This window comes from Mustela nivalis, assembly GCF_964662115.1.
Source record: "Mustela nivalis genome assembly, chromosome: 1".
NCBI lineage: Eukaryota > Metazoa > Chordata > Mammalia > Carnivora > Mustelidae > Mustela > Mustela nivalis.
Window position 1 is genome coordinate 160,968,022 of NC_139020.1, and position 24,197 is coordinate 160,992,218.

Sequence of the window (24,197 nt, forward strand, 5' to 3'; positions counted from 1 at the left end):
CAAGCCCGCCGGAGCTCCGCCCCCAGCGGAGACGGCCGAGGCCGGGGGCGTGTCCTGGGCGGGGCCGTGCCCCGCCCCGCCCGGTCGCGGAGCAGTGGCCAGCGCAGGGAGGGCCCGGCCCCGGGATGTGAGTGAGGCAGGGGTGGGGGCGCGGGGTTGGGCGCCAATCCTGGCCCCCGGGGTTCCCAGGGGTCCCCGTGGGCGGGAGCGCTAATGCGCGGGCTACCCGGCGGGCTCGTCAGGTGCGTGCCCAGGTACTGCAGGCGAGGGGCCGCTCAGGCCGAGTGAGTCCAGGCCGGCCCCGCGCCACTTTTCTGCGGTGCGAGGTGCGGGCCACGGGGCTCCGACCTGGGCGAGGGCAGGCGACATGCGCGGGTCTGACGTCTGTCTTATCCCGGGCTCCGCCGGCTGTGCGGAGGCCCCTCGCCCTGGCAGCAGCTGGAGCCGGGTTTCTGGTCCCGGTGCGGCGGTGGCTGCAGAGGTGTAATGGGGTGAGAATGGAGGGGGTGGTGGTGAGTTGCGCGGCAAGGCGGAGGTGATCTCCATCCCTGGCTGCGGGTTGGGCCACAGCCTGAATGAACCCGGGCTTGCTGTTTCTGGGAACCGTCACCCCCACCCCCAGCTCTAAGGGATAGGGCGCTTTCTGTGCTCAGCTGTTTGGATGCATTATCTCGCGACAGCCCCATATTTTACTGTTAAGGAAACTGAGGTCTAGGGCCACACGGCTGTTTAGCGTGATTGTTATAATGTGGAAATGAGATGTGGAGCCTTTGCACCCAGGTGGACCTGGGTGAACTCTGGCTGCTGCACAGATCTGCAGTGTGACCTTGGGCACTCCTGGTTTCCTCTCCAAGCGTTTGTTGCGATGGTGGTGCCTACCTCCCAGAGCTCCGGCGAGATTTGGGTTGGATAGTGCTGGGAAAGAGCCAATGCTCAGTAAGGAGCTGCTCTCATGACTATTATTACGGTTGCTAAATGGCGCTCTTCCTGCCACCAAGGGAGAGGGAGCTAGTGGTACTGGGTCAGGGCTGTGGGGTTAGTACAATGGGATGGCAGGGAGGAGGAGGATGCTTTCCACACTGAGATTGCCCCTCCCTGTGTCTGTCCCTGTGCACATGGAAGGCCGCACGCAACTCAGCTGTACCAGCATGTGCCGGAGTCGCGCTGGCCCATCGTGTATTCCCCACGCTACAACATAACCTTCATGGGCCTGGAGAAACTGCACCCCTTTGACGCAGGAAAATGGGGCAAAGTGATCAGCTTCCTAAAAGGTATGCGAGGCCCTATGAGACCCTACATGTGTTTCTTCCAGCCCACCTTCCCCACCCCAGTCCCCGGCCCCTCCTGGTGTCCTCCTTCCACAAGCTGCCATCTCCCTGGTCCAGGCTCATTCCTCATACTGCCTTCCACCCATGGTGGCAAAGGGGCTTTTGAACACAGGCTTGTCCTGTCTCTGTCCGTGGAGGCCCATAGAAGGGGAGCTGATGAAGGATGGACACAGGGAAGCTGAAGTTTAGAGGAATCCAGTGCTTGGAGAATCCAAGAGGTAGAGAGCCTTTGCTCCAACCCTGCTGATTACAGATGGAGGAAATTGGAGCCCAGAAAGGTGAGGGAACATGCTCAAAGTCACACAGCTGCTAAGTGGCAGAGTGGGGTCTGGAATTCAGAGCTCTAGGCCCCCACCTTTCACAGCTCATTCCACTGAGTAAGGTGGTACTCTGGAGTATGGTTTCAACTTCGGTTTGTAACCCGGGGGGTCTGGTTTAGGTGGGAAATTCGGGCATCACAGTAGGCTAGTGGAAGAATATTCTCCCTTTCTCCTGCATTAGGGGTTCTTTAATTGACAGAAGTAGAGAATGTTACCTGGCATAGGATAAGGCATGGGGAATCTTTAAATCACACATTCCTGATCACACCATGGAGAAAGTTTCACTTTGGGGCTAACCTGTCTTTAACACTGAAGCCCATCTCCCCTTTTAACAAATCTAGAGCAAGCCACAGCCTCTGCATATCACAGAAAATAGAATCAAATAATAGATTAATAATGGTTTGTTGCTATCATACATGTATTCTATTTTTGGTTAACTTCTATTTATGGCAACTGATACTGATTATCCATTTACAACTGTGACCAGAATAGGTATTCAAAGAAAACTCTTTAAGTAGAAAAGAATACAGGTGGGGAGCTAGGACTGTGAAAACCCCGGCAAGGTGAGTGGGGCCAGCCTGCTGCTCATCTAGCTGGTCTCTTGCGTTCTTGACTGTGGTCCTTCATGCTCTGTTTCCAGCAGACCCAGCCTGAGTCACTGCTCCCATTGCCCTTTCTTGGGATCCTGTATTACCCAGCAGCTCAACATAGGGTTCCTTGTCTCCCTCCTCTCTGAGCTGACAGTCCTCCTGAGTTCTTTCCTTTCTCCTCTGAGGATGTGGGTGGAAAGGAGGCAGGGGCCACATGGTGAAGTGCCTTGGGAGCTGCCAAGAAAAGAGCTGGCCCTTTGCCTGAAAGCAATGGGGAGCCATGGAATGTTACTGGGGCGGAGGGCGGGGGAGAGTAGAGAGTGCCTTCTGTCTGTGGAGCTATATTGGGTAATGTATGGAACTAGTTGGCTTCTACCGGTTACACATTAACACAGTTTCCTTAGATAATGACCTTGTCCCTTTGATTTCCCTAGAACCTGGAGCTGGATGGTCCTGTTCTCACTGTGCCCTAGAGCACTTCCTGCTCTTGGCTTCAGTGTCTTCTTTTGCAAAACAGAGCAAATCTTGTCTGGTGGTTGTGAGGGGTGATAAAAATACTGCAGTGTTTCCCAAACATCAATTATTTGCAAACGGCTATTGGGACCTTGCCATTTCCTCATACCACCTGCTCCGTTATTTACTTCATATATATATATATACACACACATACACACACACACGTGTGTGTGTGTGTGTGTGTGTATACTTTTTAAAATCGACTTAGCCTGTGCTTAAAAAAAAAACTTAAATGAACTTGTTTTAAAAGGAAACATTATATCATCTAAATGGGAAAAACCAGTTTCACTTGCCATAAATAGGAAGTCATGGTTAAAAAATAAATGCAGGAAAACTATAATTCACTTCAGGCTGTTTCCTGTTGCCTGGCAGTCTGCGAGACTGCTGCTTTTTGGGTTAAAAACAGGGAGATGAGCAAGGGTTTAGGCAAGCCTTAAAGAGAGGCCACGCCACATGGAGCCTTCCATGATGTCACCAGAAGATGCAGGGAGAATCCGGAGAATCAAAGTGAGAGTCAACATTACCAGTCCATGTGTTACCTCGACTGCTACATGCCAAATGTCTGACTCCCTTGGGCCCTCAGGCCTGGTGTTGTCTACCCTGGCCCAGGAGGTGACCCATTCTCAGAAGTCAGAGATTGCCCACTGCCTCCCAAGGCAGGACTATAGCAGAGGCTAAGTCTGCAGTTCTGTTGGAGGAGTGGTCTGGAGCCAGGTCCACCTTCCAGTCATCAGGGAAGCAGGGTGCCCACTCTGTGGTTTCAGAAGAGAAGCTTCTGTCAGATGGCATGCTGGTGGAGGCGCGGGAAGCTTCGGATGAGGACCTGCTGGTGGTGCACACAAGGCGCTATCTCAACGAACTGAAGGTACAGGGGGCCTGGGGTGAGGGGTGGCCAGAGCAGAGAGGCAGCTCAGCCTGGGGAAGCACAGCCTCAAGGGGCCCCATTCCTGCCCCTCATGCAGGGAGGGGGGGAGCATGAGAGTCTGTGGTCCCCAAGAGAAGGAGAGAGTGTCATAAAAAAACAGATACCAGGATGGGCTAAGCTGCTTAGTGAGCTCCCTGTCCCTGGGGTATGGGATCAGGGTTTCCCATCTGGTGGGGTTTGAACCTTCATAGGTGTTTTGGGCCTCTACCTTAGTGCCTTTGAATCGGTGTCCTTTATTTTTATTATTTTTTAAAATTTATTTGACAGGGAGAGAGAGAGAGAGAGACAAACAGGCAGAGGGAGAGGGAGAAGCAGACTCCCCACTGAGCAGGGAGCCTGATGTGGGGCTTGATTCTGGGACTCTGGGTCATGACCTGAGCCGAAGGCAGATGCTTAACCAACTGAGCCACCCAGGCACCCCTCAATCTGTGTTCTGTGAACAAGCCTCAGAGACCCTTGCTGACATGCTGGATGAGGGGACCCCCAGTCCCTTGTCCTATCCAACCAAAGCTGTCTTTTTTTTTTTTTTTTAAAGATTTTATTTATTTATTTGACAGAGAGAAATCACAAGTAGGTAGAGAGGCAGGCAGAGAGAGAGAGGAGGAAGCAGGCTCCCTGCCGAGCAGAGAGCCCGATGCGGGACTCGATCCCAGGACCCTGAGATCATGACCTGAGCCGAAGGCAGTGGCTTAACCACTGAGCCACCCAGGCGCCCACCAAAGCGGTCTTTTTTTAGGTCTATTTTTATATTGCGCTTAAGTATAAGACTCTGTTGTACGAACTTCTCCTGCTAAAGACTTGTTGAAAACTGTTGGGCTAAAAACTTGTGTGAAACTCTCTGGAGCCAAGCAAGGAGTGTAAACAAGTTGTCAGACAGGTGGTGGCGGTGTATGGGGGTCAGCTGGGGAGCTCCTGCCCCTTCCCAAGTGGGCGGCTTGCTACTCAGCTCCACTGTGGACCCAGCATGGCCGGGGTCCTGGCTTTTGAAGAGAAGTTCGAAATTCAGGTTAGTAAAGCGGCAGTCCCAGGTTTCTTAATGTGACCACTCTCCAAGACTTTTCAGTCCACCCTGCAGACCAAACCAAGCGTATAGACTACCTGCTTGTGACTTCTTTCTAGAAGAGCTCACAAAGCTTTCATGAGTACTTGTGAGTCTGAGGCCCCTAGGTGAGGTGCTCCCCTGGAGGGGAAGCTAGGCTGGGGGGGGTGGGTGTTGCATCAGAACCTGGTACTGCCAGCACACTCTGGCAGGGGGATGGTCACGGATGCCACATGTTCTCTGCCAACAGTGTGGGATCCCACATCCCTGACCCACAGCTCATCCTAGACTCAGTAGACGCCAGAAGTCACCAACCCCTCCCCATGTACCCCCTTCCTCCCTGCTATAGGTGGAAAAGCCTAGGCCCAGAAAGAGGCTCCACCTGCTCAAGATCACCCAGGAAGTCCAATAGCCAGACTTCAGGGAGACCCCAGGCTGGGCATCTAGTCAGTCTTCCTGCTTCCCGGTCACAGTTGCTACCTACCCTCCTCCCCAGCTCTGGCCTGAGCTGTGAGAATTCTAGATGAAGCTGTGACAGTGTCAGCTCATGAAAGATTACCAGGAAGAGGTTGAAACCTGGCTCCTGGGAGAGAGAGGTGTGCAAGGCCTTGGAAAGAAGCCCAGTTCTTGGCTGCCCTGGTTTCCTAGGGCCCAGACATGCATGGTCACAGTCCACAACCCAGGAGCTGGGCCAGGAAGACACACCTGCCAGAGTTCAGAGGGTGAGTTTGTGGAGCAGGGATAGATGGCAATGGGGCAGGACAGGGAGAGACCAGAACAGAAGGATGCCTGGGTGGATGGCATGTGAATGTACCAAGATAAGGCTGGGGGTAGGGGGGGCATAGATTCCAGGACCCCATCTGTTTGAGGAGCCTTAAGGAGAACCATGCAGGGCTCCCTCTGTGCTTGGCCTTGGCCCCCCCAAAAGCCTAAGGCAGCTTACTGTGTATAAATAATAATAAAAAAGTGTCAACAGCTGGAGACCCAAGTAGAAAATTGAGGTCAAGGGCAGAAGGAGAAGTCAGATATGTCAACTGAGAGGATTAGCCAAGATGCTATGATTGAGCTCCTGGATTTGCCTTGGAGCTCCCTGGCAGCAAAAGCAAATGGAGAAACATGAGGATTCCCACAGCACTTACTAAGAAGTACTCAGTTATTCAACACATCTATATCAAATACTGACTGTGTGCTGGGTACAAAACAAAAAATAAGCAAGTTCCCCTGGTCACATGGATTTGTATTTTTGTTGTGGAAGACTGAGAATAAAAAAATAATCACACAAGAGCATTTCACAGAGCACCAAGGGCTGGGAAGGAAAGAAAATGGAGGGTAGCTGAGTGAAGGGTGAGGGTGACCGGGTGGTCTGGGAAGGCCTCACAGAGGTGAGGTTTGAGCTGAGACAAAAGAATGAGGAGTAGGTGACACTCTTGTGGAGCTTTGAAGGAAGAATATTGCAGAGCCACACGCCAGGAGGGGGAGGTAACTTTGCCTCCTACAGGGGAGAAGGGTGCTAGGCGGCATGGTGTGGTCAGGGAAGCTAGAAATGTCAGGCCACATAGGGTCTTGTGAGCTGTGGGAAGAGTTTGGATTTTGTTCCCGGTACTGTGGGAGAATGATACCATGTGAGGTACCCTTGGTGAGCACGTGGACCCATGCCCATTTCAGGCATTTTGGCCTTTAGGGACTGTGGCTCAGGAACATCCCCCTTGCCCCCACTCATCCCCTGCCCCCCCCCCCCCATCTACAAGGTTCCTTTTCTTTTTTCTCTGCTGTGGGCACCTGGGACAGTGCCCTGGAGAGTTCCTGCAGGTTTCCCCAGTTGTTCTGTGTGTGCTGTGGGACGTAACCCTCTCCCCTGCCCCACCTCACTCTGCCCCTCTGTTCCAGGGCTCATGCCTTGCCCTGTCCTGGCGTGGCCTTCAGGGCTTAATAATTCAGGCATTGAAGGAGATGCAGTAGCCTGAGGTTTGGCAGGTGATGTCTGTTTAGGGAAAGAAACATTTATTGAGCATCTACTGTGTGCAAGGCTCAGAATTGTCCCCATTGAGGGTGGTGGTTGGATTGGGCCAGTGCCAGGTTTTTTGTCTTCTGCTAACCCCAGTGACAGTCTGCCTGGGGTGTGGGGTAGCTTGATGTGAATCTGACTTTGTGCAGTGCTTGGGATACATTTATCCAGCAAGTATTTTTTTTTTTTTAAATCCACTAAGTATTTAATGAGCACTGTGCTATGTTCCAGCGAAGACAGGCTAGAACTAAAGAGATGGAGTCCCTCTCCTTAGGGAGCTGGCATTTATGTGGGGAGAGTCAGTCCATAGACATGATATCAATCACGTCAATGATACAGTGTGTTACAAGGCTCTCAGTGCTGTGGGCAAAAGTACAGCAGGAAAGGGGGTGGTGGGGATAGCAGTTTGAAATAGGGAGGCTTACTGTCATGTGATCATGGACTGAGAGCAGTGAGGGAGTGAGCTATGTGGGCATGTGGAGGGAGGGCATTCCAGGTAAAAGCAGGAGCAAGTGCAAGGGCCCTGGGGCCAGGGTATCTCCAATGTGTTCTGAAACACTGTGTACCATGGGAATGGGAGGAAGTGGAAGTGGAGCGGAGACTGGCAAGAAATGGAGTCAGAAGACAATCAGGGGCCAGACCACACTGGGCCCTTTGTACCGCTGTGGCTTTGCTCTGAGGGATGTGGGAGCCAAGGAATGTTTTAGGCAGAGGGAGATGATCTGATCTAGGTTTTAGCAGGTTGCTTGGCAGCTTTAATGAGATGAGGCTATCAAGACAAATGCAGGGAGATCAGTGAGGAAGGAGGTTTCCACAGTAATCTGGTGAGAGGCCCTGGGCTCTCAGACTAGGCTAGAAACAGCAGCTATGGATTTTGGGGGAGGTGTAGGATATGCAGTTTGTTATGAAGTTGAAACTATAGAATTTTCTGTTTTTCACACTGGGTATAAGGCATGCAAGAGAAAGAGAAACCAAGGACATCTGAGCCTCAGGAAGTCTGGGCACCTCTTGAGCCTAGACATGACCTCCCAGCCCTCAGAGTCCTGTCCAGAGGGATACAGACCTTAGCAGCAGAGCATTGGGGAGGGGGAGGGGCTGAAGTCTCAGAGAGTCTCTGAGGAAGTGCTCCCCCACCCCACTGCTGCCTCTGATTTTTCTCTATATCTTCCTCCCTGAGAGGACTCTTTTCTCCTTATTTATGGTAAAATTCAGATAGCGTAACCAGTAACCATTTTAAAGTGTAAAATTCAGTGGCCTCTGGGTGGCTCCGTTGTTAGGCATCTGCCTTCAAATTAGGTCATGATCCCAGGGTCCTGGGATCCAGCCCTGCATCTGGCTCCCTGCTCAGTGGGAAGTCTGCTTCTCCCTCCCTGCCCATTTGTGTTCCCTTTCTTGCTGTGTCTCTCTCTCTATGTCAAATAATTCAAGAAAATCTTTTTTAAAAAAGTATAAAATTTCAGTGACCTTTAGTATATTTACAATGTGGTGCAAACATTGCCTCTAGGTCCAAAACATTTTCTTCAGTTTGTCTATTTCATCTTTTGTTGCTTGTGCTTTTGGTGTCACATATAACAATCCATTGCCAAATCCAGGATCATGAAGATGGACCCATTTGTTTTCTTCTAAGAGATTCAGTTTGTGTTTAGGTCTTTGATCCATTTTAAGGTAATTCTTGTATATGGTGTGAGGTAAGGGTTCAACTGTAGATTTTTGCATGTGGCTCTCTGGTTTTCCCAGCATGATTTGTTAAAGACACTGTACTTTCCCCATTGACTAGCCTTTGTACCCTTGTAGAAAATCAACTGGCCGTAGATGTATAGATTTATTTCTGGATTCTCTATTCTATTCCATTGATGTATATGTCAGTCCTATGGCATTGTCACATTGTTTTGATGACTGAAGATTTGTAGTAACTTTTGAAATTTCAAGTTCTCCAACTTTGTTCTTTTTCAGGTTTGTTGTTGTTTTTTTAAAGATCCCTTGAGATTCCCTATGAATTATAGGATCAGCTTCTCTATTTCTGCAAAAAAAGACCATTGGGATTTTGATAGGGATTGTGTTGGATCTGTAGATGAGTTTAGAGAATATTGCCATCTTTAAAATATTAGTTCTTGCAATTCAGGAACATGAGATATTTTTTCACTTATTTAGAGCTTTAAGTTTTTTCAGCAGTGATTTGTAGTTTTTAGGGTACCAGTCTTGGACCTCCTTAAATTTAAAGTTAAATTTATTCCCAAGTATTTTATTATTTTTGATGTTATTATAAATGGAATTACTTTAAATATATTTTATTTATTTGAGAGAGATTGAGCACTAGCAGGGGAAAGGGCAGAGGGACAAGCAGACTACCTGCTGAGGGGGGAGCCTGATGCAGGACTTGATCCCAGGACCCCAGATCATGACCTGAGCTGAAGTTAGATGCTTAACCAACTGAGCCATCCAGGTGCCTCTAAATACTTTTTTAAATTTCCTTTTTGGATTATTTATTGCTAAGGTATTGAAATACAACTGATTTTTGCGTGTTGATCTTAGATCCTGCAACTTTGCTGAATTCACTTCTTTAGTTTAATAGGTATGTGTGTGTGTGTGTGTGTGTGTGGTCTTTAGGGCCTTCTGTCACTAACATTGAGCCGTCTGTGAATAGGCATAGTTTTACTTCTTGCTTTCCAATTTTTCTTTCCTAATTGCTCTGGCTGGAACTTCCAGTGTGAGGTTGAATAGAAGTGGCAAAAATGGGCATCCTGTCCTGATCCTGATCTTAGGCTGAAGATTTTCCATTTTTTAGTACTGTGTATGAGGTTAGCTATGGGATTTTGTGTGTGTGTGTGTGTGTGTGTGTGTGTGTGTGTGTGTGTTTGTGCATGCATGCATGTTTATATGATAAATGCCCTCTACCAGGCTGAGGGAGTTCCTTTCTATTCCTAGTTTGTTGATTGACTTTTCATGAAAGGGTGTTGGATTTTGGAAAAGGCTTCTTCTTCATCAACTGAAATGATCATGGCTTTTTCTCCTTCTCTCCTTTTGCTCCTGCTTTCACTGATGGAGAGTTCTGACCCAAATGAAGCAACTGGGGCTCCAAATGGGGTTGTAGCCATCTCTCCCCTGAGAGCAATTCTTGGCTTGGATTTCTGAGGGTAGGGTCCACCTGAGGAAATCAGGCAGCTGGAGAATAGAGCCTTGCAGAGCTGAGAGTACGGGGCGGAGTGGGGGGGGGGGTGTCCCAGGGATGTCGTCAACCTCAGGTATGTCCTGCTATCTGTGGGGTCCCCAAAAGGCTGGCTGGGCATGGAGGCCATGGTACCTGGCCAGACCCTGAGATGTGGAAGCTTATAGGCCATGTCTTTTGGTGGGCAGGGGGCATTAGGCTAGGGCAGACCTCCCTTGTTCGTGTCATTCATTCATTCATTCATTCAACATGGAGGGGGTCAAGTTCTTTAGAGCAGTGATTCTGAAACTTGCTTAAGCCTTGGAATCCACTGGAGGGCTTGTCATAACATGGATCACTGGCCCCACTTCCAAAGTTTCTGAATTAGGAGGTCAGGAGAGGAGCCCGAGAATCTGCATTTTTTAAAAGATTTTATTTATTTGAGAGAGAGTTTGCATGAGCGGGTGAGGGGAGGAGCAGAGGGAGAGAGAGAGAATCTCCAGCAGACTCCCCGCTGAGCACAGAGTCTAACAATGGGGCTTGATGTCACGACCCTGAGACCATGACCCAAGCTGAAACCTAGAGTCAAACACTTAACCGACTGAGCCACCCAGGTGCCTCAGCAGTCTACATTTCTGGCAAGTTCTCAAGTGCCGGTGCTGCTGGTCCAGGAACTATGCCTCGGAGAGGCACTCTCTAGAAGCTGGGGCTATCAGGGATGGGGGTGCAAGGGATTCCCAAAGGGCCAGCTTGGCAGTGAAACCTGTAAGAGCGGGTGGGGGGCAGAGAGGGCAGGGGAAGCTGGGGGTGCCCGTGGGGGTTCAGCAGAAGCGTGGCCTCACCTGACCCCAGGGGGGATCCCCTTTCCTTGTGCCATCTCAGGACAGAGGGCCGGGCTGTCCTAGCCCCTTTTCTGCCGGTTACTGTTTGGGGCTCTCCTGGGTGGCAGGGGTGAGGTGGCCTCCTCCGTGGAGTGTGCAGGTAGGGAACTGGGCGAGGATGGATGGCATGTGCTGTGAGTACTTACTGTGTGCCAGGTGTCACTCTGAGCATTGTCTGGATGGCAGGAATGGGTGTTTGCCTGCCCTTCCTGGCCCTGGCCCCTTTCTGGAAGAGACTGGTAACAACAGAGACATACTGTGATGTCAGGTAGAGACAGGTGTTCTTCAGAAAGATAAAGCAAGGCTGGGAACTGGGGGGGAGGGAGGGCCCAGGTCAGGGTACTTCAGATGGAGAGGTAAGGGTAGGCCTGGTGGATGGGACTAAGTCCTCCTTTTAGGTCTGGTGGGGAGGCGCTCCTGGTTCGTGGATGAGGAGGTAGGAGGGAAGTAAAGGGCCATGTCCCAATTCACACAGCAGTGGCAGAGCCTTGAGTTGGACTACTTTGATGCTGAGGAGGACTGCTGAGCCCTGTCCCCACTCTAGAAGCTTCTAGCTCATCTCTCAGTGCTCTTGCCTGGGGCCAGGCTCTCCCAGGACAAGAGCTTCTGGCAGATCTGCGCTGGGCCACAGGTCCCAGATAAATTGTTTGCCCTTCCTCTGTGGCCCCTCCCCACCCTCCCCATCCTCCAGGGCTCAGCCCCCCCCTTCTCCCCTGCTCCCTGGTTTATTTTTCAGCCTGGTTGCTGGTGGCTTTTCTAGAGCACTACCATCCAATAGAACTTTCTGACATGCTAAGAATGTTCTAGAAGCGCTCTATCCAGCAGCCACCAGCTACATGTGACTATTGAGCACTTGAACTGCGGCTAGGGAGACTGAGAAAAGAAATTCTAGTTTTTGTTTTTGTTTTTTATCAAAGTATGGTTGACTTTTTTCTTTGAAGTAACAAAATTCTAATTAAACACGTTTCAAATTATTTTAAAAGTATAGCCAAGTAGCCACATGTGGCTGGATGGGATGGCATGAGTCTAGACCATTGCTGCCTTATACAGAAACCACGGTGGGGCCCAGGAGAAGTCTAGCACCATCTTTCAAGTGGATGCATTGGCAGACATCACCTTGGCCAAATCCCAGACGTGCTTCTGGTGACTTTACACCTGGCCCATGTATAATTCATCCTCTAGCCTAAGAGGTTCCCAGTGTTTTCTAGATGACTGCCCCCTTTGAAGGTCAGTTTGGGTTCTATAAAGATGAGCCAAGCCAGCCGACAGATGTTGGTGGCCAGAAAGTTTGGGAGGTGGGGTGAAGCAAAGTTCGACAGGATTCTTCACTGCACGATTTAGAGCTTTTAATGTGCAAGAGTGTGTTTTGAATTTCCAAGGGGTAGACAGCAGGAACAGTGTTTTCCAGACTTCTTTGACGTGGAACCCTTTCCTGATGGGAGTGCTGAGCTGGACAGGTGCTGTGGAACACAGTTTAAAAGACCCCTTTGGGGCGCCTGGGTGTCTCAGTTGGTTAGGCAACTGCCTTTGGCTCAGGTCATGATCCTAGAGTCCCGGGATCAAGTCCCGCTCAGCAGGGAGACTTGCTTCTCCCACTGACCTCTCCTCCTACTCTCTCTCTCTCTCGCTCTCTCATTCTCTCTCTATCTCAAATAAATAAAATCCTTAAAAAAAAAAAAAAGCCACCCTTCTCGTGGCTTTTGTGTCTTGAGTGGATCTCTCTGGAGGCTAGGATAAGGTTCCATTTTCTTTACAACTTTATTCCCTGCTAGCTTGCTGAGGGAGAGAGAGGGGGAGGCAGGGACTTAATGTGTTTCCCTCAGTGGCTCACTTGTTATTATACCGTTTATTCAGAGAAAATAGTGCTTCCCACATGCCAGGCCTGTGCCTGGCAGTGGGATTGGCATGCTGAGCGGGCAGAACTGGTCACCTTCTGCCCTCTGGGTCTGCCCCCCCTACATGTGCACATGCATACACACACACACATACACACATGCTTGCATGCACACATGTACCTGGAGGGGTCTTGGAGCTTTCTAACCATCCTGGTCTCACATCCAGCACCCCCCACCCACAGACCCTGCGGTGCCCTCCATGTTACAGCCAGAGGCCTGGGGCTTCAGGAAGACTGGCTGGGCACCTCTCTTTTCAAACCACGAGTGGTCTGGTTCTATGGGCCACGCTCACCAGCTCCTTCACTTGAGCGAGCTGTCCCCCCCTTGGTAGCCTGGGAGGCGTGCCCACATAGCTGGTCAGTGCAGTTTGAGGCAGCTTGGGTGCCCAGCCCACCTGGGCCCTGAATAACGTCTTCCCTGTTGGCCATGGTGGCTGCAGCGGCCCCTGCAGGGGTTGATGTGTATCCTGTCCTGCACTGACCCCGAAGTGCACTGTCCAACTAAGGTGCTGCCAGCACCTTCCCAGGCATGTCCCCTTTTGTCTCACCCCATCCTTGGCCTCTCCTGTTCCCCCTCTGCTGGTTCCTCCTCATTATTGAACATGCTCGGGCCTCCTTTGCCCTAAATTTCGTCTCCTGGTGGGAGAACCCAGTGGCCATGCTCCCCATTCTCAATACCTCTCTTTGCTTGCTCCTTCCTGAAACTTCTCTCCCTAGCCTCCCTCTGCCCACCCCCAACCTGTCCCAGGACAGCCCTCGATTGTCCCAGCGGGCTACACTTCTGGGCCTGGCCCTTCACGGTTGGAGTCTTAGGGTTCCAACCTTGCATCCTTGACCCGTCTGTCTGCCCCTCCCCCTTGTTCTATCTGCTAACTGTTCCCCTCTCACCTCTCCCAGACCCTCATTATCTCTCCCTTCCTCCCTAGGGCAAGCTGCTGCTTCTGTTTATGTTCCCCTAATTGGTCCTCCTGCTGCAGCCAGGACAGCTTGGGAAAGCGCCATTTCATGGCTCCCCACTGCTGTGACCAGGCTGTCTGAAAATATTCTCTGGCAGCCCAGGCCCTATGTGACAGGCACAGCCCAACTTCTTGGGAGCCTGTACTCACTTTCCAGTTGTCTTTTCACCTTTACCCTGACATCTGGGCAACTCCTGTTTACCTTCAGTCTTAGCTTCAAGGTCACTGCCTCCAGAAAGCCTCTCTGCTCCCACCCGGACACAGACGACATTCTCCTTTAAGGCTTTGTTGCAAATAAGTGTCTCCCCGCTAGGCTGCGAGGCCTGTCAGGAGGAAGGGCCTGGCCCTGCCTTGGAGCCTGCTGCCTACCAGGCACTCACTAATTATTTACAGAGAACCCTGGGCCCCTCTGAGGCTCTGCCTGGGGTCAGGGGAGAGCAGGGAGTGTAGATCCAGGAACATTCTCAACCAGGCAGCAGATTGTTCAGGACCTGGGTGAGTGGACATTTGCCCAGGGTCCAGGGGAAGACTGTGTCCTGGAGCAAATGCCTTTTGGGTACCCTAGACTCTCCTGTGTCAGTAGCTGAGATGAGGGCCACCCTTTTGAATGGAGGTCCAATTTCCAGTGCATGAAGGGTCATGCTGGGCCAGAGGAGATCTTCCCAGGTCAGGACCTCAGTGTCTTCCCCCCTCCCCCACCCCGTTTTGTACAGGGAGCCAGCTGGGGGGGTCCTGGGTCTGCAGCCCATCAATGGTAGTCCTCTGCAGCTCTTGTTCTGGGCACAAGGTGGCAGCCAAGGGCTTTGGAGCACTGAGGAGTGTGGGCCAACAGCTTTAAGGAAAGAGCTCTTTACTGAGCCCAAAGCTGGGTGGGGGGATGCTCTCGCATTTCTGATGAAAGGAATTGTGCTAAACTGGAAGTTTACCCAGGGCACCTTGAAACCGGCATTACAAGGAATCGGACTTCCCAGCTGCTGCCTCTGAGGTTTAGGCACAGCAGTGGGAGGCCAATGGCCTGCATCTCTTTCCACAGTGGTCCTTTGCTGTTGCGACCATCACAGAGATCCCCCCAGTCATCTTCCTCCCCAACTTCCTTGTGCAGAGGAAGGTGCTGAAGCCCCTTCGGACCCAGACCGGAGGAACCATCATGGTAGGTGGGGAGGCAGGCGGAAGGAACTGCTGGGCTCGGGACCCCCAAAAGTCTCTGGGCTTTTTCCCATCCTGGGCTTCTCCATCTGGACTACACTCCTCCCACTTTGTAGTTGAACAAAATCCTGAATATTTGTCAAAACACAGGAACAATCACCCTTTCTCTCAAAGCCTTTCCCACATGAGCCAGGACATTGAATTCCTTGTTCCTACCCCCATTGACCGCCTATTAGAGTTACCGTATTTGTTGGTATATAAGATAACCAAACGCCCATGAGTTCAGCTGTGGGTGACCCTCCCCTCCCCCTGCATCCTGGTGGTAGTAAAGAACCCTTCCAGCAAAATTAGGTTTCATATCCCCTATGTAGCTGTCTTTAGAACTAGCCACAGGCTGCCGAATTAACTAGTGGTAGAGGAATATTAAAGTTTTAAACATGGGATCTCATCCAGAGCTGGACCAAGACCTATTGATTTTCTTTTCAGCTTTGCAAATTTGTCCCTTTTTGGGGGGGGGGGTTGGTTTGTTTGTTTGCTTGTTTATTGGAATATTACTGCCCACCCCCAAATGATGATTTCCTACAGGATTTTGGTATTCAGTCTGCTGTATTTCCACAGGCACAAAATTGTCTATTTTCCTTTGAAAGCCCTGTTGAGATCGCTGTCAGCTCCTGGGTGATCATAACTACTTAACTTCGATTTCTTCCAGTTTCTTGGCAAAATTGCCAAGGGGCTTATGCACTGCACATCTCATATGCTAGCCAATCTGGTCTTTGCTTCAAAGACTGAGTCTGAGCTTGCTGGAGGATGGGTGCCTCTTGAACCCCGCCTCAGAGATCAGCACTACCTCAGAGCTGGCTGGACACAGTGTTTATGGAATGAATGGGGGAAGCTGGGAATGAATGACTGAGTGGGGGAATCGATTGCCTGTGCCCCTCACCCTGTGCTTGTCTCCGAAGGCAGGGAAGCTGGCCATGGAACGAGGCTGGGCCATCAATGTGGGTGAGTTCCCTGGCTGGCTTGGCCTGCTGGATCCTGGGGGCTGGGAGGGCCAAGAGGAATCTGAAGGCAGCCCCTGTGAGTTGAGAGGCTCTGGTGCCTTATTAAGTGGGATTGGGGGAGGGTATGTGGCCATCTGGTGTCTGGGAGGGACCAGCTAGTCCCTCCATCTGGGATGGGATCCTTATTTAAAGGAGTTCCCAGATGGCTTCCCTACCCTGCCTTTGCATACTTCAGTGATAAGGAGCTCGCTCCCTCTAAAGCCCTCTAAAGCCTTCAGCATTCCCTAGGCAGCCCCAGGTGTGGCTGAAACCTGCAGCATTTCAGAGTCTTTCCTGAAAAAACTCCATCGGCCTCCTGGGCCCCAGGACAGTCTGCATAATGGGCAGACAGGGTCAGGGTTAATACCATGTCCTTCTCTGGGGCTTCTCTGGTGCTGGCGCACCCTGCAGTCCACTGGACTCTCCCACAAGATTGGCTCAGGGGAAGGCTGCACACATCTTCTTCCTTGTCCTGTCTTCATCTGTCCCTCATGGAGACACAGCAATTCACAGTTAGCAAACCTCTTTCCTCTCTGGCCTCTCATTTGAGCTGGGCATTGTTGTTGTTGGTACCATGGTATGGATGAAGAAATAGGTATGGGGAGAGGCCTGGTGGCTTGCTCAGAGTCCTGGAGCAGAGAACCTCTACCTTTGGCTTTCTTGGTACTGCCAGGTAGCCAGCATTAGGCCTGGCATAACAGTGATGTTACGATAACACCACTAAACGGATGATTGAAGGAGACGTGCCTGTGTGGCTGCAGCAGGGTCCTCATAAATACCCAGGGAACCCATTCCTGCCTGGAAGATATTATGACCTGGTAGAGGTTAAGAGCCCAGGTCTTGATCCAGTCTGGGTTTAAATCTTCGTTCTGCCATTAGTGAACTGTGTGATCCCAGGCAAGGTGCTGGTTTTCTGTGTGCCTCAGTTTCTTCATCTGTAAAATGGACATGATGATAACAGTGCCCCCACTTGGGGCTGTAGGGAGGTTTCAGTGAGCTCTGTGCCCCCTTAGGAGTTCATGATTGGCTATTATCTTACTGTTAAGATCCACTGACAGCCTCTTGGTGGGAGAAGAGGCAAGTCCTTTGTAGCCGTGGGCCCTGGACTTGAACTGCTGGCCAGAGCAGCTGTTGGGCTCAGTTCTAGAGGCCCCTGAAACTCAAGCTCTTGTTGGTGCTGCAGGGCAAGGGTTTCTCAGAGTGGGGGAGAGGTTGGAGCCTGACTCTGGTGCCCAGGGGATTGCCATGGGCAGCCATGACCAGCAGATGGCACCCTTCCTGGCCGTGCCTTTCTACAACCTGCAGCATGTGGGCGGTCCTAGGATAAATGGGTCTCCCAAAACCCCACCGCCCCATCCTGGCATGGGATGTCCCATGGAGGCAGGCATGGCCCTACAGAGACAAGGGACAATTATTTGTTTTGGGCAGGATGAGCTCCTGGCCCCTGGTGGGCTGTGATGGGCACTGGGGGCTGACTTGTTGGGATAGCCCGAGAGGTTTCTTGCTGTGGACAGAGATGGCTGTGATGGTATAGCTATCTCCTGAGTCAGCTATCTCCTGACTCGGGCATAGCGACATGCTCAGGTGCTTAGTTCACTTGGCCAACCTGGAGTTCCAGGAGCCTGTCCCTGGGAGCTGAGTGGGCATGGGCTGTAGGCAGGAGGTAGGGGGAGGAGGGGGAGGACAGTGTGAGGCCCTGACCACACCACGTGTGCTCTCCCGCAGGTGGCGGCTTCCACCACTGCTCCAGTGACCGGGGCGGGGGCTTCTGTGCCTATGCGGACATCACACTGGCCATCAAGGTGCGCCCGAGAGCATGTGGGGCCTCGCCTCCAGGAGCCCTCCCTGGAATGCCCCTGCCACCCCCCACTGGGTGTTCTCCACATTACAGAGAAGGAAGCTGGGTCCCAGGAGGGGAGGAAGCTGGGGGGGGGCACCCATCCAGGCTGGGACCGGACACTTGCTCTTCTGCATTGTCCCTGCCGCGGGGAGATAGTGAGGCCTCCAACAATGGTGGGGTCAGGAGTGGGGCGGCCCATTCGTCAACAATATAGGGAGCACATCATTCCACTGGAGGGAGGAGGCGTGGGGCATGATGACGGGGATGGCTGGTTCTGGCAGGCTCAGCCCGCTTGCCGTCCTCACCTCATTTACTCCTATTCTGCACGGAGGAGGAGACCCAGACTCAGAGAGATGAGGGGCAGGGCGGGCACTGGCCTAAATCTCTGTTGGGTGGCTGAACTCCCTTTAGCCACCCTGTGCCTTGCCTGGTTCTGGGCATCAGGAATGGGGCTGGCATGTTCCCTGTTCTCAGAGGGCGCACAGACCAAATGGGGGAGGGGAGGGCAAGCAGGTCAGCAGACCCTGGCCATTCAGAGAAGGGGACACACACACACACACACACACACACACACACACACACACGAGACCTTCTGAGAGGGTAGGGAAGGGGAAGGAAGGCTTCCCAGAGAAGGAGATGTGAGAACTTGGGCTTGTAGGCTAAGACAGAGAATGCAGAGAATGAAGTTCCAGGCACAGCCGTGAGGGGATATTCCCTCCTCAACCCCTACATATTTCCCTAGGAATCTCCAAGGCCCTACTACCCTGTTCCTGACCTCCAGCCCGCCAGGGCGCAGCACGTGCTGCCTCCTCCAGGGGGTCTTCCCAGACCATGCACACACGTTTCTCTCGTGCTTCTCCTGGGTGGGTGAATTCTTTGCCTGGTGGCCTCATTGCCCACAAGTGTGTCTGGCCTCCTGCCTGACCCCTCACCAACTAGGAATCCTCAAGGGGCTATGTCCTCTGGCCTGTCTGGGTTCTCACTTCCTCCTCCCCTCCGCTGGTAGTTTCTGTTTGAGCGAGTGGAAGGCATCTCCAGAGCCACCATCGTTGATCTCGATGCCCATCAGGTGAGTACCCTGTGGGGGCTGCGGTTTGTGGCCCTGCCTCCCAGGCCCCCTCAGCTCCATCGCACAGTGCCCCACTGTGGGGCTCCCTTCCCCCTGGGAACATTGCCAAGTGCCAAGCTGGGCCTCTTCCACTCCCACCCTCATCTTCCTCTCTCCTCGCTGCCCATCTTCTGCACCTTGGATTGGAAGCAGAGGGCTGTCTTTGTCCCTCTGCCCTGCTCAGCCCAGCCAGGCACTGGGTCTTCCTCATTGCTTCTGTCAAACCCAAGGGTCCTTCCTCCCTTCTGGTTGCCCAACACACCAGGCTGAGGCTCTTCCTAAAGCCCAGTCTGGCCACGCCCCTCTCATGTTCTGAAGCCTGCTGTGGCTCCCCAGTGCTTCCTGGTCAGTTTGGGGTGCCACCCCTGCAGATAGCTGAGGACTCCTGTGGACCTGCCCCTTAGACAGAGGCTCAGGGTTGTTGGGGCTCGGGGCCACTACTCAAGAACTTACTGCCTGGGGGTAAAGCAACAGAGTCCTCAGGACTCCAAATGTTGGGCTGGCTCCTCTGGTCAGACAAGGCAGGACCTGAAATGGGCTCTCAAAGACCTCCCACACCCCTGCTATTGTGCCTTAGTGCTGGTGGGTGCCCTGCTTTGGGTGGGTGGGTGGGGTGTTGTCCAGTGACAGCAAGCTCCGGAACCAAGTCATACCTGTGCAGCCCTTTCCAGTTTACCTTGCCCATCTCTGACCCCCGCTGATCCTACTGCAGACCAGGGAGGGTGGTAGGGCTAGAATTCCTTTCTAACTCCATGAAGAAGAAGCTTAAAGGGCTGGGGCTCACTCAAGGTCACACCAGAAGACCATGGGGCTGGGATTTGCGGTTGAATTCCAGCTCTGCTGCTTAACAGCCAAGAGACCCTCTGCCTCCAAGGGCCAGCTGAGCTGCTCAGGCACGTGGGCTGTTTCCTGGGGTGTGTGGGTGGGTCCTGGCCTTGACGAGGGCACCTGCATGTGAGCAGCTTTCATGCCTTCCCCATAGGGCAATGGGCATGAACGGGACTTCATGGGTGACAAGCGCGTGTATATCATGGACGTCTACAACCGCCACATCTACCCTGGGGACCGCTTTGCCAAGCGTAAGCTGCTCCCTCTCCCTCAGCCCTAACTGTACTCATGCTTGGATGGAGGTCTCTCTCCTGAGTGTTCCCTATATGCTGGGCTCCCCAGAAGTCACTTCAGTTATCCTCAGTATCCCTGGGAGGGGGTGGTGGCTCCCATTTTATAGACATGCAAACTGAGACTTAACTCACTTGACCCATCCAAGATCGCATAAACCTATCCAAGAAACAACACATGTGGGACCTTATACTAGGGTAATCACCAGAAGAAGAAAAATAGAACCCCTCCTCTGTAGGTGTTTGTCTAATAGAAAACAGGGAATGACAAAAAAGAAAAAAGAGGAAAAATAGGATAAAGAGGAAATGCAAAGATGGCGTAAACCAGGTCAAATATAATGGTGGTTAAAATAAATGCAGGTGGGTTAAACTTACTAATCAAAAGGCAGAGATTCCCTGATGCTCTCTGAAAACACAGTGCCCTGGCCACTTGGCAAATAGGGAACATTTATGCAGGAATGGGACTTTTATGCCTGTGGATCTGCTGAGGGTAATTCAGCCCCAGGTGTGGCCCAGGGGCCTGGGTTTCTGAAATGAGTCTCGGAGGTGCTGGATTTGGGCCTGAGGGCACAGCAGGGTGTCCACATTTCTGGACAGGGGTTCAAGGAGGCAATGAGATCAGATGTCCCCCACATGGGTCCCTAAATCCCCCTGGGCAGAATGCTTTAGCTGAAGTCGCTTCTCTCCCTTGGCCCTCCCGCCTTGCATTCTTGAGCTCCATTTGGGATGGAAGGAGGCGGAGCAGTTGCTGGGGACCTTGACCCTCCTGAGCCTGTGTCCTAGCTTTGCAAGTGGCGCGCGCGCGCACACGCACACACACACACACACACACACACACACCGCTCTTCCTGTCTCTCCCTCAGAGGCCATCAGGCGGAAGGTGGAGCTGGAGTGGGGCACAGAGGACGACGAATACTTAGATAAAGTGGAGCGGAACCTCCAGAAGGCCCTCCAGGAGCACCCGCCCGACGTGGTGGTGTACAACGCGGGCACAGACATCCTGGAGGGGGACCGCCTGGGAGGGCTGTCCATCAGCCCACAGGTGCCTCCCAACCCGGGGGAAGGGGTGCAGGGTCCCCCCCCCCCACCCCCGCCAACCAGGGTGCTTCTCCTGATGTGGGGGAGGGGCCGGGCAGGACTTTCTGGACAGAGCCACAGGACCCAAGCCCTCCCGCATCCCTCCACAGGGCATCGTGAAGCGGGACGAGCTGGTGTTTCGGGTGGTCCGTGGCCGCCAGGTGCCCATCCTCATGGTGACCTCTGGTGGCTACCAGAAGCGCACAGCCCGCATCATCGCCGACTCCATCCTTAATCTGTACAGCCTCGGGCTCATCGGGGCTGAGTCCCCCAGTGTCTCGGCACAGAACTCAGACACACCCCTGCTGCCCCCTGAGGTGCCCTGACCACGCTCTTGCCCTTCTGCTCTTCTGCGTGGCTCCCTGCCTGCCTCAGCCCCGCCCGCCCCTCAGTGCTTCTCCTTTTCTAACCACGGGGGTGGTGGGGGCAGCAGCCAGGAGGCACCGAGGGGCGGGGGCCTGTCCCTGACTGGGCCGGCCTTTGGGGCGGTCCCTCCACTCTCCCCACTGGGTGTCCCTCTGTGGGTAGGGGCGGAAGACAGGGCCTGAGTCCCAGAAGACCTCATGTGGGGGTCATGGGTCTAACCAGGCCCTGCAGAGGTAGGTGGTTTCGCTAGGAGGGAGAACGGCAGGTGAGGCTTTGGGGGCAGAAGTCATAGGATTCGTTTCACCCTCTCCTCACGCAGGAGGGGTACGAGGAGCCACGGGCGCCCGTGTGAGTGGGGCCAAGAGCTGGGGGTTGCAGGTAGGCCTCTGGGGGTGTGGGGTCTGGATTCTCAGCCGGCGGGAGCCCTAGGCCTGGATGTGAGGGGTGGCTGGGAAGGGGGTGCCAGTGGGTTTTCTCATCTGGTATTCCCCTTTCAATAAAGCAAGAGCTGGACCTATTTTCCCGGGGCTCCTTGGTGGGGATAAGGGGAGGAGTGGGTCCGAGGAGCCCCAAATCCATGCTTCAGCCATTGTCTTGCCTGTTTAGGGAAAGTAGCAGGTTTTGGAGGAAGAACATTTGGCTCTGTGATGGGCCTCAGCACCGGAGGCTTGAGGGGGCTTCCAGCCCCAGTGGGGAGGGGACAGAGGAAGATGAGGCCCAGAAGGGGATCTTGGGGATGGGGGCAGGTGGCCAAGTAAGGACCCAAGGACCCAAGTAAGGACCGAGGTGCTGGTGGCCAGGCTAGAGCTCCCAGATGGAGGGCAGAGGTCTCCAACCTGGCCTGTAGGTTGTATGGATAGGAGCTAGGGCAGGGCCTTGAGTTGCGGGGGAGGGGGCTATAGACTCCACTGGCCTCACCCATAGTGCCCAAGCCCTGATGGCGCTTGGAGTCCAAGGTCCCAAGTGGGCCCTGACATCTGGTCTTTGAAATGCTGCAGACCCTGACCTTGTTTTGTGCTCTGATCTGAAGGGGACACTCAGGGTCCCCCAAGAGGCTGGGTGCTGGGGGTGGTATCCGCCCCTCATTCCCTGGGTGCGTTCTTAGACAGTGATCACAAGTGGGGGGTGGGGAGGGAAAGTGGGCCAGCTGAGGCTTCCCTATGCCCGACCAACCCCACATGGGGGACTCCTGTTCATTACCATTTGGGGGTACTCTTGCATTCTCCCACATACTCCCTTGGTGCTCTCTCTGCTGGAGGATGGGGGAAGGGTTTCAAAGGCATAAACATCAAAAAGACTGACCTCCTGGACTAGACCTCGAGGCACTAACCGCGTGCTTGGACTCCCACACCTGCCCCCCCGTCCTAGCCATTGGTTTCTCTGCACCTGACTGAAGGTACCTAACATCCCCTCATTTCCACCTGGGGCCTGCAACATCTGGGGGCAGGCAGTGGGCTCGCTTCATCACCATTGAGCTTCTGTTTGTAGAGAACCATAAAGGCTGTTCTTGACTAGATTGGCTGCTGTGTGTTCTTCAGGGGGAAGCGTCCTTACCTCCTTAGGATTAAAGGAAGTAAAGATTTAAAATTCACACAGCGTGAGGCCTGACCTTGAGAGCTGCCCAATAAATGCTAGTATTTTCATTCCGTTCTTGGAGTCCAGTGAAGTAGGTCATTGTTCCCATTTTACCGATGAGGTAACTAAGACCAGACAAGGCATTTGCCCCAGGCCACATGTGTGCTAACACCCAGGTTTGAACCTACCTCTGCCAGATACTGAAGGATGTGTTCTCAGATGCCTCAGATTTGGCAGGAGTGAAGGAATGAGGTGGGGGTTGTTGATCTCCTGATAGAGGAGGGCCCAGGGTCTGGTAATGATGTGTGGGGAGGGGAGGCATGTAGGGCTGGGCTTTGATGGTGGCTGTGCACAGGTGGGGTGCAGTGGAGGGTGGTTTCCAGCCATGGCCTGTGGTTAGAGCATGTGGATGGAGCACGGGGATGGGCTGGGCTGCGGCAGAGGGGTCCTGGAAGTGGGGAGAGCAGAACCTGTCCTCAGCCTGGTCGAGTGACCAGGGCAACCCCAGTGTTAGTGGCATAGCCTGGGCAGGAGCAGGATGGCCCCCAAGTTTTCATGCCGGGGACAAGGGCGGCAGGTGACAAAATTGGAGGGTGGTGGGCAGGAGTCCAGTTCAGCCCTGTGCTGGGTGTAAGGAGGGTGATGAAAGCTGACAAAGGCCAAGCCCTGTTCCAGACTCTTGGCCGAGATGAACGTCACAGAAGTCTGAGTTAAGAGCTATTTTTATCTCTGTTCTACAGATGTAGACACGAGGCATAAAGAGGGTTGGTTAGCTGATTGAGGCCCACAGCTAGTGAGCAGAGGAACAGGGTTTGAACCAAGGCTCCAGAATTATAAGCTGGTTCCTTATCTGTAGGATGGGGCCATTGAGGGTCCTTACCTGAAGGTTCCAGGAATTAAATGCCGTAATATAGGCAATGCACTTAGGGTGCCATGCCGCATTTTCTTAGCTCCTGGAAATGTTAGTCCTGAGGATGATGATTCTCCTATAGTCCAGGTTATTAAGAATCAAGGATAGTTGAGGTGAAGTGTTCAGGATCTGATCTTAAGATCCGTGCAGTTTGCTATTTGCACGTGACACCCCAAGTTATAAAAACCCAAGGAACATGCCAACTAGGGGGGGGTTACTGAGGGTCTAGCACAGCAGCTTTGCTGATCCAGGGGAAGGTGGGGAGGGATCTGCAGCCTAGGGCGAGAGTGGGGACAGGCTGGGGACAGACATCTGCTCTGGGGACAGCTTGAGGAGCAGGCAAGCTTGGGAAAGCACTGTCCATTGGAATCCCACCAGCAGCCCTGATGCCTGGCAGGTGTGAGATTTCTGCAAAAGA

The 24,197-nt window shown here is 53.0% G+C and overlaps 1 protein-coding gene across 3 annotated transcripts; it reads left to right on the forward strand.

The window, feature by feature from the left end:
• Window positions 1-16: 16 nt before the first annotated feature.
• Window positions 17-22,808, forward strand: HDAC11 (histone deacetylase 11). Of its 3 annotated transcripts, none has more exons than XM_082747847.1 (10): window positions 17-127; window positions 1,123-1,271; window positions 3,519-3,619; window positions 14,633-14,749; window positions 15,705-15,747; window positions 17,511-17,587; window positions 18,632-18,694; window positions 19,716-19,812; window positions 20,715-20,893; window positions 21,039-22,808. In XM_082747847.1, coding segments are annotated over exons 1-10 (1,044 nt in total). In that variant the 5' UTR covers window positions 17-125; the 3' UTR covers window positions 21,255-22,808. The 3 variants fall into 3 exon arrangements, with proteins under 3 accessions (XP_082603973.1, XP_082603974.1, XP_082603972.1); XM_082747848.1 differs by lacking the exon at window positions 17-127 and adding an exon at window positions 140-242; XM_082747846.1 differs by lacking the exon at window positions 17-127 and adding an exon at window positions 260-491.
• The last annotated feature ends 1,389 nt before the right edge of the window (window positions 22,809-24,197 follow it).

What these genes read in the sequence shown, in the direction of transcription:
- HDAC11 (XM_082747848.1), top strand. Translation starts at nt 214, where the DNA reads ATGCGCGGGCTACCCGGCGGGCTCGTCAG. An exon ending in TTGATCTCGATGCCCATCAG is followed by an intron (nt 18,695 to 19,715) that starts GTGAGTACCCTG and finishes CCTTCCCCATAG; the next exon opens with GGCAATGGGCATGAACGGGA. An exon ending in GGCTGTCCATCAGCCCACAG is followed by an intron (nt 20,894 to 21,038) that starts GTGCCTCCCAAC and finishes ATCCCTCCACAG; the next exon opens with GGCATCGTGAAGCGGGACGA.